The sequence below is a fragment of the Adiantum capillus-veneris genome, chromosome 22 (assembly GCF_014529385.1).
Source record: "Adiantum capillus-veneris isolate H3 chromosome 22, ASM1452938v2, whole genome shotgun sequence".
Taxonomy (NCBI): Eukaryota; Viridiplantae; Streptophyta; class Polypodiopsida; order Polypodiales; family Pteridaceae; genus Adiantum; species Adiantum capillus-veneris.
In genome coordinates, this window is record NC_140952.1 from 118053115 (window position 1) to 118069733 (window position 16619).

The following is a 16619-nucleotide window of genomic DNA, read 5'->3' on the forward strand; positions in this document are numbered from 1 at the left end:
GAGAGAGAGAGAGAGAGAGAGAGAGAGAGAAATGTGTGTGTGTGTGTGTAGGTAATCAAAGAGAGAGAGAGAGAGAGAGAGAGAGAGAGAGAGAGAGAGAGAGAGAGAATTAATGTATGCTTAGGAAATTAAAACTAAAGAAAAAAAAATTAAAGAGAGAAATGAAATGAAATGTTATATTAACATCTTCGAAAGGCCAAAGTGACCTATGAGACATGAGACAAGAAAGTTACAATGTGATGGATCTGATACAAAGTTAGAGTAAGAAGATGACAAAATAAAATATTATGGAATCCTAAACTGCTGGGTGTGGACTAAACGGCTAAACGAGCTAGTTGGGATAGGTAGATCTCCTCCATGGTCAGTACTCTGACCGGACGTTGTGCATGTCGAGCCAAAGTGACCTAGCTAGATCCTCTGATGCAGCCTCTATCGATGTTGTGTAGTCCTCTGCAGTCGTGGGCGTCTAGATCTCCCTAGATCAGTCGCTCGTTCGATCATTAGAGAGAGAGAGAGAGAGAGAGAGAGAGAGAGAGAGAGAGATAGGAAATAGAGAGATAGAGAAAGAGAGTTTTGTTTATATATATATATATATATATATATATATATATATATATATATATATATATATATAGAGAGAGAGAGAGAGAGAGAGAGAGAGAGAGAGAGAGAGAGATAGAGAGAGAGAGAGAGAGATAGGGAAGTGGAGCTCCAAGAGTTATGGCAGAAAAATAGGAAAATAGAGAAATAGAGAGAGATAGGAAAATAGAAAAAGAGAGATAGCGAGAGCGAGATCGAGAGAGAGAGAGAGAGAGAGAGAGAGAGAGAGAGAGAGAGAGAGAGAGAGAGATAGCGAGAGCTAGATCGAGAGAGAAAGAGAGATAGCGAGAGCGAGATCGAGAGAGAAAGAACAAGAGATAGGGTACGTAGACAGAGAAGAAACTATGGAACTAAAAGAGGCAAAGGGGTTTTGCCTACTACATGCATTGCCATGTACACCTGGGAGTGCACGTATGTGTCTACCCACATAGGATTTGACCAATAAAGACGAGATTTTGACCCGGTGGTCCTGATCTCCGTACACCTCTGGACCGAGGTGTACGAAGATTGGGCAAGACTAGAGAATGCGAGGTAGTTTACATTGTGAGGAGTATATATATATATATATATATATATTAAAACAACATTCATAATCATTGTAGATAGCAACGTCATCAACTAACATGGAGGAAAAGATTGCATGCTCGTGCACGCTCTGCAAGTATCAAATCCTGCGCAAGCGTAGGATATGTAATGAGCATGTGCACAAGTACGGAGAGTTTGCTAGAGAAACCGTACAGAATCTGCGATACGACTCCTATGGAACGGGCATTGATTTCCGCGACATAGCACCTACATCTGAGAGAGAGAGAGAGAGAGAGAGAGAGAGAGAGAGAGAGAGAGAGAGAGAGAGAGAGAGAGAGAGAGAGAGAGAGAGAGAGAGAGAAGATTATGCGTGAAGGTCCGACCAATATAGAGCCACGGATGGAAGCAGAAAAGGGCTTACAGACAGAAGACGACGACATGGAGGAGATGTTGGATGCCTTCTTCCAGACAAGCGAGGAGAATGCGAACGAAGCAGCACCAGAAGCCGTGCGCCTATCTCCTGAAGACATGTTGAGAAAGTTGGCATGTCAACCAATCTATGAAGGCGCCAAAATATCTGTGCTTCGTACTTGTCTGGCGTTTTTGAATCTTCAGTCAGTGTACGGGTGGTCAGATGCAAGAGTCACTGCTTTGTTTAGGTACGTAATTTACAAAAGAGATTTTCCGATTGCAACGGTGATATGCTCAGAGAGCTTTAATTTTAATTTAATGTGGCTTAAACAGATTATTGCGGGAGAAACTTCTCTCGGCTGGGAATGAAATGCCCCCCTCCAGGCCAGACGCAAAGCAACTTCTGACCTCAGTTGGCTTGGACTACAACAAGATTCATGCATGTCCAAATGATTGCATTCTTTTTCACAATGAATTCGTAGATTGTCTGTCGTGTCCTAAGTGCGGAGCAATGCGCTACAAACAAGATGCAATTGGTGAGACAGTGTCAGCTAAAGTGTTGTGGCATTTCCCTATTATTCCTAGGATAAAAAGCATGTTTCGTTGTGGTTCCATTGCAAAGTTGATGCGGTGGCATTCTACAAATAGATCCACTGACGCAACATTTAGGGTGCCCGCTGATTCGAAGGCTTGGAGTCACATTGAAGATACCTGGCCACATTTTAAGAGTGAACCACGCAATTTGCGTTTGGGCATGGCAATGAATGGACTCAATCCATTTGGCTTGAGAAGCTCGTCATGGAGCACTTGGCCTGTGTGCCTTATCAATTACAACCTCCCGCCGTGGCTTGCTATCAAGAAGGGTCATTTGATTTTAAGCTTGATTGTACCTGGTAAGTTCAAAGCAAAAAACATGGATGTTTATCTAGCTCCACTAGTTGACGAGCTCCAGGAGTTATGGCATGGGATCGACATAGCAGATGCGGTTGAACCAGTAGGACAACAGCATGCAAGGATCCATGGACTTCTTATGTGGACTATGCATGATTGGCCAGGATACGGAGAAGCTTCTGGTAATGGTTATTGATTTACAAAATTCTCGCTATTCGCAAGCCTTTTGCCTTGGCCTGATTCATGCTTTGATATATGCAGGACTAACAACTTCGGGATACAATGCATGTCCAATTTGCGGGCAGTCTTTGGATGTGCGCTATTCTACCTCTCTTCGAAAGACAATTTATCAAGGCCACCACCGTTATCTTCCAGATGGCCATCACTTGCGCGAAGGCCAGCTTGGTCGCGTCGAATGTCGTCCTATGCATGTACAAGAGTGGCATCGCCGATGGGAGCAACATGAGGGGCAGCCTGTTCCAGGAATGAAACGTTTGTCCATTCTCCATACGTTGCCGTACTGGGGTGATCTACTAATTAACCATTTGCTGGATCCAATGCATATATTCAAGAATGTGGGAGAGCTCCTCTGGAAGACAATCATGGGAATGAAAGACAATCGAGCTTCACGAGATGATTTGCAGTCGGTTGGAAAGATGCCAGAGTTGTGGCCTTTCACCAATGCAGCTGGTCAAACAAAACTTCCAAGAGCGCCATGGGTATTGCTAAAAAACGAAGAGCGACAAGTGAAAAGGGTGATTTCAGAGTTCAGGACGCCAACAGGATATATGCGATGTCTCAAGACAACATTCACCCGTGACGATCAACTGTCAGGGTTGAAATCGCACGACTGGCATAAGTTCTTGCAATTCATTCTTCCAATTGCGATCAAGGGGTGTTTAACGGAGGAAGTGCGGACCTGCATATACAAGATTTCAGAGCTAGTGCGGTGGATCTCTTCCAAGGAGATACGGGAGGAATCTATTGCAGTCGCAAGGGCTAACTCCATTGAGGCAGTTTGCATGATTGAGAAGTATCTACCCACGAGCTGCCTAACTATCCAAATGCACTTGCTCGTCCATGTAGTAGATGAGGTTGCAGTGGCAGGTACAGTCCACAGCCGTTGGATGTTCTTTCTAGAGCGGTTCATGAAAACACTTAAGGGTTTTGTTCGCCACAAAGCGGGTCCAGAGGGGAGCATGGCAGAAGGATGGCTCGTGCAAGAGTCTCTTGTATTGACGACCGAATTTCTATCCGTTTCTGACCCATAAATTCCTCGACTGTGGAGCGATGAGGAGGATGCACGACTAGTGGGAGAGGAGCCGCAAGGGCAAGGGGTGCCGAAGAAAATGAACCTGGTAATGCGAGAAAAGATCATGAAGTTCTGTATACTAAATTCAGCGCCGATGCAAAAATGGCTTGAAAGGTACGAAGAAGAGAAAAAGAGACGCAATCTAGAGCGACAGGATTTCAGGCAAAGTCGAACGACTAGAGGCTTACCCTTGCCAGACTATCTCGCTCCTCTACCTGAATTCCCTACAATGGCATGGTTGGACAAGATAGTGAGAGCAGCTCGACAGATCGGAGAACCCATATCTTTAGAAGAGGAAGAGCTGGCTATTGGATGTGACTGGAAGTATCATACATACATGGCACTGTGGTCGCATGGAAAGCATTTCAGAACGCAACAAATTGACAGCAGAAGAAACACGTTTGACAGTGGGGTAATGGTTAGTTTCATGCAAAAGAGCAGGGCGAGTGCTAGAGACACGAATGAGAGCACTAGCAACCTGGATTACTGTGGTCTGGGGTAGAAAACGGATGACCCTAAAGGATCGTTTTTGGGTCCCTAAAGCCTCTCTTAGAGTCAAAACAACATAAAATACGCATATAAACACTCAAAATAGCGATTTAAGGCCTAAACGGATGCGTTTGAAACCTTCACCAAATCTTGAATGATTACACTTGAATGAAAGAGCAGAGTAAGAGGAACACAATGCAAGAAAAAAAACTGAATTTGGATTATCGTAGCCACAGAAGTGATGATTACAAGTTGGAGCAAAGAGGTAGCTCTCTGTACGTAACGCAATAGTCACTTATCTTCAAAAAATAATCTCCCTTTCCCACTAACCTTAGTGTATTATATACCTATGGCTTTCTAAAGTGGCCGGTGGCCAACTTCTCATGGATCTTTACATACATCATTGGAAAAATTACATCTTTGACTTAGACTTCACATAGACGATTGTCATTAGGCTTTTACAGGGTTTGATGTATTAAACATCAGAAAAATAATGTGACCACATCAAAACATTGGCCGGCTGACCCAACGGGCGCCTTGGCTAGGTGGGCACTTGTATGTTGTTATCACCTCCAAACAGAGAGTTTAATTGCATTAATTAAATACCTAAAGCTCTCACAAAAGGGGAAAGGCAGACACATGTGACAAGGCTATCACTTATGCTTCTTAATTATCATTGGCTAAGGTTTGCAGGGTCCAATAGGATGCCAGCATGAGTAAAAAGCAAGAGGGGTCAACCAAGAGAGAGAGGGGGTTGATTTTGGCAAGGCATTTTCACACACACACTCACACAATCTCATGTGTGGAGTAAAGAAGACTATCTCCTTCTCAAGCTTTAATGGAAAGCTCATCACCTACTCGAAGCTTGTGAGAAGGGAGGCCTACACCAACGAATCTTGGCTTTGTGATGCAAATCCAACCAAGAGCCAAGCTCCAATGCATGCTCATCTCCTCTACCATGCTAATTACTAAGATATGCTATGCTATTATGAGTGATTATGTGAGGAGACATACTTCTTTCTCGTAAGAATACTCCTTCTTCCTCTGGATCTACTCTCATAGCCCGCTAGCTCTCACCATCTTCAAAGGTGTGTGAGGTCTTGGGTCTGAGACTGTGAGGGAATTGATGTTGTGTTTTACAAGTGTGAGCTTGGTGCTTAAAGCTTCCATCTTCATTGCACCAGCAAGTTATTGAAGGAACACAAAGTATTGTATTGTAGAATGTCTCCTTTGATGGGGGAAACCTATAATACAAAGCCTCTTGGAGGGGGGACCGGCTCCATGTAAATCCGGTCCTTAACTGTTGTCAATAGCTTAATTTCTCTCTCTTTTTGAAGTATTGTTCATGCCTATCTAACTAGGTGTTATGCTTTTGTTTCTCTCTCCATCCAAGCACTCTTTCTATGCTCATTGGGAATCTATTCTAATGAAATGCTCACTATGTCCATGTTATTTTCCGCTACACACAAGTTACTAGATGATTAAATGTTACATGCAACACAACCTAGATCAACATAATGTCAATCGAGGAAACAGATGACACGATAGAAACACTGAGGAAATCTCTTTAGCTTGTCATGCTGAGACCATCATACACATACAACACTTGGAAGGACGACTAAGCCACAACCTAGAATCTCACTACTCTCAACTACACTGACCTACCCACATACACACAACGAAAGGGAACCCATCAAATCATGCGAAAATCATATGAAACTTAAGGAACACTATTCCCTCGCTAGGATACACATGTTCCTAAGCCTGTACACTCAAAACTCTAGCTCTAAAGCAATGCAGAAAACGTGTATAAAGACAGAGTAAAATTCTAAAAGTGCCTGGAACTAAAATGTGTTACCTATGCGTAGCTTATGTCGCCATGATTCTAATGACTACTTGCAGGTAGAAAACAAACATTGTTTGATATACTTACAACTACTAATAGCTCGTTCGGATGCGTGAGCGCGTTCGCTTCATCCCATGAGGAATGCTTGGCGTTGTCGCGTAGCTCTTGCCGAGGCTAGCGCAATGGTGAAGTCAGATCTACAATGTGATGAACGAGCGAGAAGCAGTGCTAGGATGAATCTCACGCTCTCTCTCTTCCTCTCTCACACACAGTGGACGACAACGCTAAACTTTTATTATGATTAAGTTGTCTTTACAAAATGACCTAGGTACCTCATATACTAAGGCTACCTTAGGTTAAACCTAAAATAGAGTTTGAGGGATCAAATGGCTTTGTATGTACAATCTAGAAGTGCCATTGCACCTCGGCTTCTGCAACCAGATTACCTACTTATTACAATTGATGTTTATAACCATAATTCTCAGCATTTCATAACTCTCAGAGAATAAGGCTTTGTTGAGTTATGTCGTGTTGTTGACCCAGTGTCAACACATACAAAGTGAGCTTTTACAGCCCACAACATAAAATTTCCAATGCAACAATCTCATCACAAAACTGAGATCGTGAACTGTACATCTGTCATCCACAAATTTCACAACAAGGCTAAGTCTAGCAAGTGCAGATACGAACAAAAGGTTCTTCTTGATCCCAGGCACATAAAGTGCATCAACAAGTGTGAAAGAACTACCATTGCAATAGTTAGCACAATCTTTCTGACTTCCTTGACCAGATAAGGGGCATTGTTGGCACGTGACTAAATTCCCACGAGGGATATCCTCGAAAGAGGTAAACAAGTCACAATGAGAGGTAATGTGCTTTGTAGCACCATTGTCAAAGTACCACACATGAGCATCTACAACAACTCACATACATGCATCATGGACAAAAGGATCATAAGTGGACTCTACACTAAAAGCCCATTTTGCATCAACATCAACATCACAATCTCCTTTCATAGAAGACTCAACAATAACTGCGTTTGTAAGTGGAACGAGCCTCTTTCTTCTTAGCCTCTTTTGCCTTCAACTTAGGACACTGCTTGATCAAGTGATCATTAGCTTTATAATATTCAATGCATCTTCTTTTTGCCATTTTCATCAGAATTCCCATATAAATTGCTGCCATCAGAAGAATTAGAAAGAGGTGATTTACCACTCGTCGTCGCAGAAGAACCATGAGAAGTGGCTACATTGTTGTTACCACCTTTTGTTTTAGCAGCAATAAAGGCCTGCTCAACTGCACGTTGTTTAGCCTTGTTCTTTTGGAAAGTGACTCTTGCAAGAGCAATGTGCATAATTCATCAAACTTGACAACTTCTAGATTTCCTTGGGTCATAAGTCTTCAAGTACTAGCAAAAAGTCTTGTAAGAATTTGGCAAAGTATCAAGAACAGTCTGCACAAGGGAACTGTCAGAAATGACTTCACTTGCAGAAATAAGTTGCTCATTTATATCCTTAACACCAGCAAGGAAAGTCTCTATTTCATCTTCCTCATGCATAATCTTCGACTCTAGCACTTCACAAAGCAATGCAATTTTAGCTTCATTCCGACTTGCATAAAGACCAGCCAGAATGTCCCAAGCCGATTTTGCAAATTTCGCTGAACGAATGTGAGGAATAATCGTGTGCTTCACAGACAATGCAATCAATGCATGAACTCGCGCATCTCTTACATCCCAACGAGCCTGCTCAGTTGTAGGCAAAATAGTTCTAACAACAGCAATCGTGCCACTAAAACCTGCAACATCCTCAACATCGCCTGTATCCTCAGAACCAGGACGTACATCAATGCCCTACACAGTACTCCAAACGCCCTTTGGCACAAGGACATGTTGCATCATGAAAGCCCACATAGGGTAATTTTCCCCATTCGATCTATCCTCAGTAGCAAACATCTCGAACACATCTGTGTTGTTGTCATCCATGGCGAATGTCTGTACCCAATGTGTAAACTGCCCAAAAAGAGGAGAAACAAAGTGAAAACAACATGTACTATGTAGCACAAACCATAGAAGACTGTGAGTGACTTGTTATGCAAAAAACGATACTGACAAAAATTTTGCACAAATGATGAAATTGCCTGCGCAGTACTGCCTGTAGTGGAAACAGAGGCTGAAATGAGCCCGAATGGAAAATTTGAGTAGCCTGCTGACGCTCACCAAAGCTCATCAAATCTGAGAAAGTGAACATGCATGTGCTGGCGACGCTGACAACTAAGCTCGGGAGGACGCAACCTGCTCTGATACCAAATGTTGGAAATAGTGTTGCTGGAAGCTCAAGGTACACAACAGAGAGTAGTATTACTTAGTATGCAGTGGAAAGATAATGTAGCCGTAGAGTGATGAGAGTATATACAATGCACGTAGGAAAAAACCTCCTAGTGAGGGAAAAAATGCCATGACAGTCTTAAGAGTTGCCACACACATCACTACCACATGTATATGGTAACAAGACTAGGCTGGTTGTTTTGACATGCGAGTGTCCACAAGTGGTTTTTGTTTCATGCTCGGTAGTTCATGCATGTCATGGTTGAGCAAGAAGCAACCTACTGTGGCCACTTCTAGTTGTGAGGCTGAGTACAAGGCAGTCTTCATAGATACGATTGAGTGTGTATGGCTCAGACGCCTTATGGATGATTTGAGTGTTGGCCAGGACACTGCCAACATCATCTACACTGGCAGTCAGAGCGCATCGGCAATTGCGAGGAACTTAATTTTTCATGCTCGCACGAAGCACATTGAGGTGCATTATCACTATGTCAGGGAGAGACTCTTAGCAAGAGAGATCAACTTGTCTTATGTGCCAACGCACCACAACCTTGTAGATCTGTTCACAAAAGCATTGCCTTGTGAGAAGTTCGAAGCTTTCCTCAAAGCTTTGGGCTTACTCCCCTTTGTGGATTGATCATGCACTCAGTGCATGTCACTTCCCTATACATTATGTGCCAGCTCTTGTTCACCGCATCACTCTCAAGGGGGATTTGTTACCATATACATGTGGTAGTGATGTGTGTGAACACTCTTAGAACCGCCGTGGCAATTTTTCCGTCACTAGGAGGTATTTTCCCCCGTGCATTGTATATACGCCCAGCACTCTAGGGCTAACTTAGCTTTCCATTGCACACTAAGTAATACTACTCTCGGTTGTGTGCCTTGAGCTTCTTCATCTTCTCCAAGGTGTGTGTTTCCCTGCAACCCTATTTCCAACAATATACTGACACAAAAAAAGCTCACCATACAGATTCACAGAATTTTCTAATGAAATGGGACATCTAATGAAGAGGCTAAGAGGATGGTTGAAGCCTCTAAAGCTTCAGATCTTTGTTAAGCTTTGGGATTGACTTTCCATATGGAGGAAATGATCGTATATGAATGGTATCATAGCAACATGCAAAATGAAAAGCTTATCACTTGAAACCTAGGGTGCTAGCCGAGAGGAAATGCAGCAGATGATGCAAGATCAGCCGGAAGAGGACAACATGCTTTGAGAAACATAATCGTAAAGGAATTCAATACATCACATAACATATATATGCACTATCTCCAAACAAAGCGATATTGCAAGCTCACCTAACACAACTTTGGATGGAATCAACAAATCCACGAGTATCACAACCGAGTACGAGTCGACAAAGATTAGGAGGGTGACATGTTGACTAAGTGATGCGAAGCAAGAACATTCTTCTTGATGTAACAATAGCCATAAAATGGTTGCAATTTGGAGTAGAGAGATCAAACCATAGCTCACACTCTCCTGATGACAAGCCTTAATTGAGCTCACAAACCAGGAGAAGGTGTTTTGAGCACAGGCAAGTGAAGGAGCGAGCACAAAGGAATCCCATGCACATACAAGCGAAAGGAAGTCCGTGAAAGGAAGACCAGTATAATGTATCACACCTAACCCCTTAACGTTGTTAGGGAGAGGCATCCCCTAACCCCTTAACGCTGTCAAGGAGGGGCCCCATTATAAGTATGACATGCAGTCCAGTAGACATACAAACGAGCTTGGGTAGTTGGTAGCTTCATTGGCTCAAAGTGCTGCGAGGACCGTTTGGTCTGAGATCAATCCTTGCTGGCAACTTGTCTCGATTTACCTCTGGGGTATGTCTCGGTTCACCCATGCCATTTTCTTACACTGTGTTCACAAAACCTACACGCGTTCCTTGCATGCTTCGTCGAAGCAAGCTGCACATTCCCGCTGATTGCGGAAGGTCCCCGATCTGGATGGCGCCCCTCATCAGGCTTTGATGGGAGGCCCCTAACTTCGTTGTTCTTAAGTTGGGGGTTTTACCCTATGAGGCTTTGGGAGCAAAGGCAGAAAAGTAGAGGAGGGGATGAGGGGGGCAATCATAAGCTACAATACATTACAAATCACAATGTATATTGACCACTTTGCAAAACCAAACAACAAAATACAATAAGAAAGTGGGATAAGGGATGGCATGATTGATAAACTAAGGTAAGTTTGACTAGTGGCATCTATCTATTGCTAACTTCGTGCTCAAATTAGTGGAATGGAAGAGCAAGGTACTTTGACAAATAGAATTGGGACATTTGTGCTACAAGGGAGTCCCTGAAAGGTGAGGTCAAGAGAAGGGACAAAAAGATGTATTTTAAAGAAAAGAGTGGAGGGAAGGGGACGACTTGCACAAGCGAAGGGTATTGGCCGTCCAGCACGGGACGGCCCCTTCCTCTCTTCACTCACATGGCCTGGCAATTGCGAAATATACTTTTGAAAAAATTAATTGAAAGTCGAGGTGCATGACCGTGCGTCCCGTATGAAAAGCACTGTAAATGATGAGCTAGAAATTTAAATTTAAACTAAAAGGTGAAAAAAACCTGGTTTTCCTGCAGCTTTCAATTTACCCAATAGACCAGGCCATGAACCTTATTTTTTTCTTCATCTTTTGGGGAAAAAAAACAAACTTTGAGTAGTATACTGTGGCCCCACACGTTTTCTAAGATTTTGGCTTCGGAAAATGTCTTTTCTTGGGTGAAATCCTTTGTGGCAAATTAAAAAAAGAGTTCTCTGTTTTGTCAAAGGAGGGTCATTTTCAATATATTAAAATTATTAAATAGAAGCTTCAGAGCTAATTTTGCTAGACAACCTTAAACTATTTGTCATATTTATTTAATCCTTTTCAGATGAAAATGACCCTATCACCAATCAGGAAATCATTAGTGGAGAAAAAGCCGGTGGCCCAAAATCAATTGGCCTTTTACATCTCATTTTATTTTAGCGATTTGAGAGGGAAAAAAATAATAATTTGAAATTTACAGCTGAGCAAGGAGAAAAATATGCAGGCCTATTTATCGACGACTAGCTGCAGGCTGCGCGAGACCAGGTCCTGTAGGCACAATATGTCGAGGTTTCCATTAAATCTAAGAGAAGCCCATTTTGTTTTGGGAGTCATATGGTGAAACCCACATTTCCATTATTTTAAACACAGAGCTTGGCTCGCCAAGCTCCAGGCGGCCGCCATCGGAAGAAGCTTGGAGCGCCATTGCTGCTTTTATTTGAGGAAAACGGGAGAGGAGGAAGGTACAGAGAAAGTCAGAGAAAGCAGGATTTGGGGGGCGCAGTTGCTTGCGGGTCGGCTTTGGTGCAGTTTATTGTCCATCTTCACTTTTTGGTTGCCGCGGCAAGCAGGGCATTAGGGATTCTCTCTCTCTCTCTCTCTCTCTCTCTCTCTCTCTCGTGCAGAGTCTCGGCCTTCCTCTGTTTCTTTTCATTCTTTATAGTGTGTGCGATCACTTGTCTCTCTTTCTCGGAACGGGACGTAGGTTCTCGGAATTACACCAGATTTGCAGACCATGGGGCGGACAAGCTCCCCGGTAAGCTCCGAAGCTTTCTTGGCTTTCTAGCCCTGCAGGGCCACGCGCGGCCTTGGGTCTTTTACCAATTTGTTTCTTTTCCTCTCTCTCAGACACAATTACAAAGGGGTATCTCTCTGATTTGATGCCGCCCACGAGCTTCCCCCTTTCTATATAGCCGCCCGTGTGTGTGTGTGTGTGTGTGTGTGTGTGTGATCAGAGCATCGGCTGCTCTTCACATTTCCACCGGCATTATCAATGCAGGCCTAATGAAAACTGCGTCCTTGGTCGTGCAAGTCTTCAAGTACAACGGTGTTTAGTAGAGTACTAGAGAGAGAGAGAGAGAGAGAGAGAGAGAGGCTGCTTTTTATTCGTTGTTGAGATGGAGATTCAATTCAGGCATTGCGTCTCGCATTGGCCCACTTTGCTGTTCAAGCTAAGAAGAACATGTGTCAGCATATACCAACAGAGTAGCATATGCCTTCGCTCTCGCGGCGCTCGATGGTAGAAGCAGGGTGCTTATCAAGCAAATCACTGTTGGACGTAGTAGGAGGCACATTTGTATCAGCTTCAACCTATTCTTTGAGGCAAGTTTTACACCATTGTCTAAGTTCCTCACACTCACATTTGCATCGGGCTTTACCTTTTGGGCTGTTCTAAAGACAAACACAGGCTAATTTTACACCCAAGTGAATCCAAATGTTTCAATGCGTGGAGCAGTTATGCCTTTAATGTGCTAGGCAGTAAAGCGGCTAGTCGTCCAAAGCATTTAGCAGAGTCTTCATGATATCATGCAGAAAATTTTGGGTATAACAAGGCAGTTAAGCGATTACCGGCAGTATAATGATTATGTCTTGTACTTAATTGTCACGGATCCAATTATCTTCCCTACACACATTATCACAGCTAATTTACAATCTGGTTAGACTGGCCCTAACACATTTCAAATGGAACCCCAGCAGGTGAATTTTTGACTCTCAGTATATTGATTGCCATTGAAGCAGCCCTGCCATCAGTTGCCTTCTCCCTGCTATTTTCCGTCTTGGTCTTGAGAGTTCATTAGCACTTTCACACACATGAAGCTATCAAGACTCTTTGGCAAGGCTTTTTCGAGGCCCCGTGCCAAGAAAAAAGCCTCTCAGAAACCACCTCCACAGATCAATGAGCAGGGGGCTACCATGGCTAATGGCACATCCGGCTCCAACAACTGCAATCCGAATAGTGCCGAGGAGCACTCAGAGGCGATCGAGTGGGAGTTGAGACCAGGAGGCATGCTGGTTCAGAGGAGGGAGGCCATGATGTATGCGACACCGTCGTTGGGGCCTTTGATTAAAGTCAAAATCTCTCACGGCCTTTATCAACATGAAATCAACATCCCATCTCATGCTACCTTTGGTATGATACATCTATTAGTTGCCATGACTCGGTACTCATGACCTATATGAAATGCTTTAGGGATGCTGCTTGTGCAAATTTTCTGCGTACATACATATACAAAATATGTCTTTGCCATTCTTGAGATTTTCTGCGTTTGTCAGCATGCTTTGCGATATATTATTCAACATTCTCATCTGTCCATTTGTTGAGCCAGGGGACCTAAAGTGGCTCTTGGCACAAGAAGTGGGCTTGCAGCCCAATGAACAACGCCTTCTCTTCCAAGGCAAAGAGAAAGATGATAATGAGTTTTTGCATATTGCTGGAGTCAAAGACATGACCAAAGTGATTCTAGTGGAGGACCCAGCCAGCAAGGAAAAAAAGCTTCAAGAGATCAAAAGCAATCAGGCTGTAAAGCAAGCTTGCCATGCAGTGGCTCAAGTACGTGTGCGAGTAGACAAACTTGGTAAACAGGTGTGACAACGAGCTCAAATTGCAGTCCTAGATTGTTTTGGTGGAAATTGAGGTTTTGAAAGTTGGAATGTTGCTTTACACTTGCAGATCTCTGCTTTGGATGAGTTTGTCACAAACGGAAGCAAGGTGGCCGATCATGATTTCAATGTGCTTGCGGAGTTGCTAATGCGACAACTGTTGGAACTCGACACTATCCATGCGGAAGGAGAAGCCAAAGTGCAAAGGAGGATTGAGGTCAGTAATTTCTTCTTGTTCATGTCCATCTTTGTTGTTTGTTTTGCTTTGCAGAGTTCCATCCTTGAAGAGCTAATGGACATCAACCATTCTTATACGTGGCCTTATAATCATGTAGTTCTAACCTCCTCCTCATGAGCTGATATCAGATTAAGAAAAAAATTTAGGGGCAATAAAAAATGGAGAAAAAATTTAATGACCTTCAGGGTTTAAGTTCTCTTTTCTTCCCCCCCCCCCCCCCCCCTCTCCTAAAGCTGAGAGTCGAGAGAGAGTCAAATGGCCCATTAAAGCTACCTATCTCCCTTGTTATCTAAGGCATGTTTTAGCATGCCAAAAAGAGTTTTAAAAGACACAAAAAGCACAGAAAACCACAGATGCAGACAAAAGAAAACCATGCTGGGATTTGCAGAAAGCTAATTCATATCACACTTATTACAGCCTCTTTCACGCAGATTGTGATTGGAAGTTTTAGACAGACTGAAGGTTTGGAAGCTGTAATGGTAAAAACTTGTAGGGATTGTGAGTAGAGTGGTTAGGTGGCATGGTGAGAGGACGTCGGTGATGGTCACATGGGTAGAGGCCCTAGCAATGTGAGGCTAAGGGGAGACCAGCATACCTCTAGCCTCCCAACCATGCACCTTTATATAGTGCCCCCGTAGCATGCATGTCATCCACTTGGCAGGGCCTTGCCCTAGGGCCTCTACCCATGCAGCCATATTTGTGCTTGCCTTTGTCTCATGACAAGGCTAGGGCCTCTATCCATCCGGCCATACTTACAGCTTGCCCTTGTCTCATGACCCTTGTCAGTTACCTTGTCCTGGCACATGGGTCTTAAAATTTTGATGTCCTTTTATGATCGTGGTGGCTGTCCTAAGGCATGGAAATTCCTGTGGTCTAGTTGGCATTGACAGTGTATGCATGGCGTGCGCTTCTGCTTGCTATTTTGAGTTGTCATCCGAGTATGCCATTTTCCATGGTTGTCCTGTTGAAAATCGACTCACTCTCCGTGGGCTGTCCAAAATTCTGATTCTTTTGCAGTGTAAAGTGCACTCAATCTCTATCTCCAGATGTTAGATAGTTATGCCTTGAGTTGATGTTGGTATGGGACTGACTGATTTTTGGGCATGCTCAACAGGTTAGAAGGGTACAGAGTTTTACCGAACATCTCGATAACTTGAAGGTAAGGTATGGAAATCCTATCTGCAACAATGCAGTACTACATTTGAAAGCTCGCGGGCCGGTGGATTCTGGGAAAGGAAGTTGGACACCTCCAGCAACTACTGCACCAACAACAGTTACAACTAACTGGGAAATTTTCTAACCACATTCTTCTTATTTTTTATGCCCTGTGAGGGAAAAATCATCTCAATTGATTGCCCAGAATTGAAGGACACGATTGTATACAATAAGCAGCTGGCAAAAGGCGACGGACACGTAGGATACTAACCCATTCAATTGTGAGAAAGTGCCCAAATTTTACAGTTCACAATATACCTAGATGAATCCAGGATAAGCCCAGTCTATCTGTTTAAGGCTAGGCTGGCACGGAGAAGATAATACACAAACAAATAGGAGACCCTTAGGGGTTTCACTTGGTAAAGACCTATTTACAAGTCTTCAGCTTGACCAACTTGATCAGGCATAGCTTGTAATTGTGGAATGGATGATGGAAGTGGCAACATTAAACCTGGCTCATGGTAATGTCTACGACTCTTCGGTTTGATCAGCTTGATCAAGCTTAACCTGTAATTGTGGACTGGATTATGGAGGCTGCAGCATTAATGAAAATGAAAATTGTTTTTGACAATTCTGAGGACAACAAGCACAACAATCTTCATTCTTTCCCCATCCCTGATAATTAGTCCTCACCCATACCATGCCACATCAATGCCTCCTAAGGTCACCATGCTAACTAATTTGTATGTGAGAACCATCTTTCGTAAATCCTCGTGAAGCCATACCTCGTCAGAGGTGGCCCTGCAAGTGGAATGGTGGACCGTTGTATTTAAACTTGTGTATGTGAATGTGGACCATTAGATTAGCTTGTTGAATGGGACCACATGGCAAAGTGCAAAGCTAATTTTCTTCCTGTTTTTCAAGGAGCTCTAGAGGCATTTACTATTGGCCTCACACTCTCATCTTATGTAGTGTTTTAACTAGGAGGCCACACACTATCCTCATCATCTTTGTAGGCCATTGTAACTATTTACCTTGTTTTAAAAGTACTTGGAATCAAGGCTCAAGAAACTGATTATATGGAGCTGACTTTGGATCCTTTTTCACTTGTTTAGAAGGGGCCTCCACGGGAGGGGGTAATGGTTAGACAAGACAAGACCAAGATTGATGTGATTGAAAAAATCTCATGCTCACACAAAAGAAGAGAAGGTGAAAACCACATTTGAGAAGCAAAATTCTACTCAACATTGAAGAAAAGAAGAGAAGGTGAAAACCACATTTGAGAAGCAAAATTCTACTCAACATTGAACTTTTCAATGAAAACTCTTGAAATTTGTGCTGGCTTCAAATCCTCTTGAATATTTTAAGTGGTCATATATTGATTTGAACAAACCTTCCTTTACTTGAAGCCTTCA

The 16619-nt window shown here is 43.2% G+C and overlaps 1 protein-coding gene across 1 annotated transcript; it reads left to right on the forward strand.

The window, feature by feature from the left end:
- The first annotated feature begins 11459 nt into the window (after positions 1-11459).
- Positions 11460-16205, forward strand: LOC147430101 (BAG family molecular chaperone regulator 4-like). The gene is made up of 6 exons (XM_086496267.1): positions 11460-11967; positions 12346-12533; positions 12909-13341; positions 13538-13794; positions 13882-14028; positions 15164-16205. Exons 3-6 carry the CDS (start codon positions 13023-13025, stop codon positions 15347-15349), a joined length of 909 nt encoding a protein of 302 aa, XP_086352393.1. The 5' UTR covers positions 11460-11967; positions 12346-12533; positions 12909-13022; the 3' UTR covers positions 15350-16205.
- Positions 16206-16619: the final 414 nt, after the last annotated feature.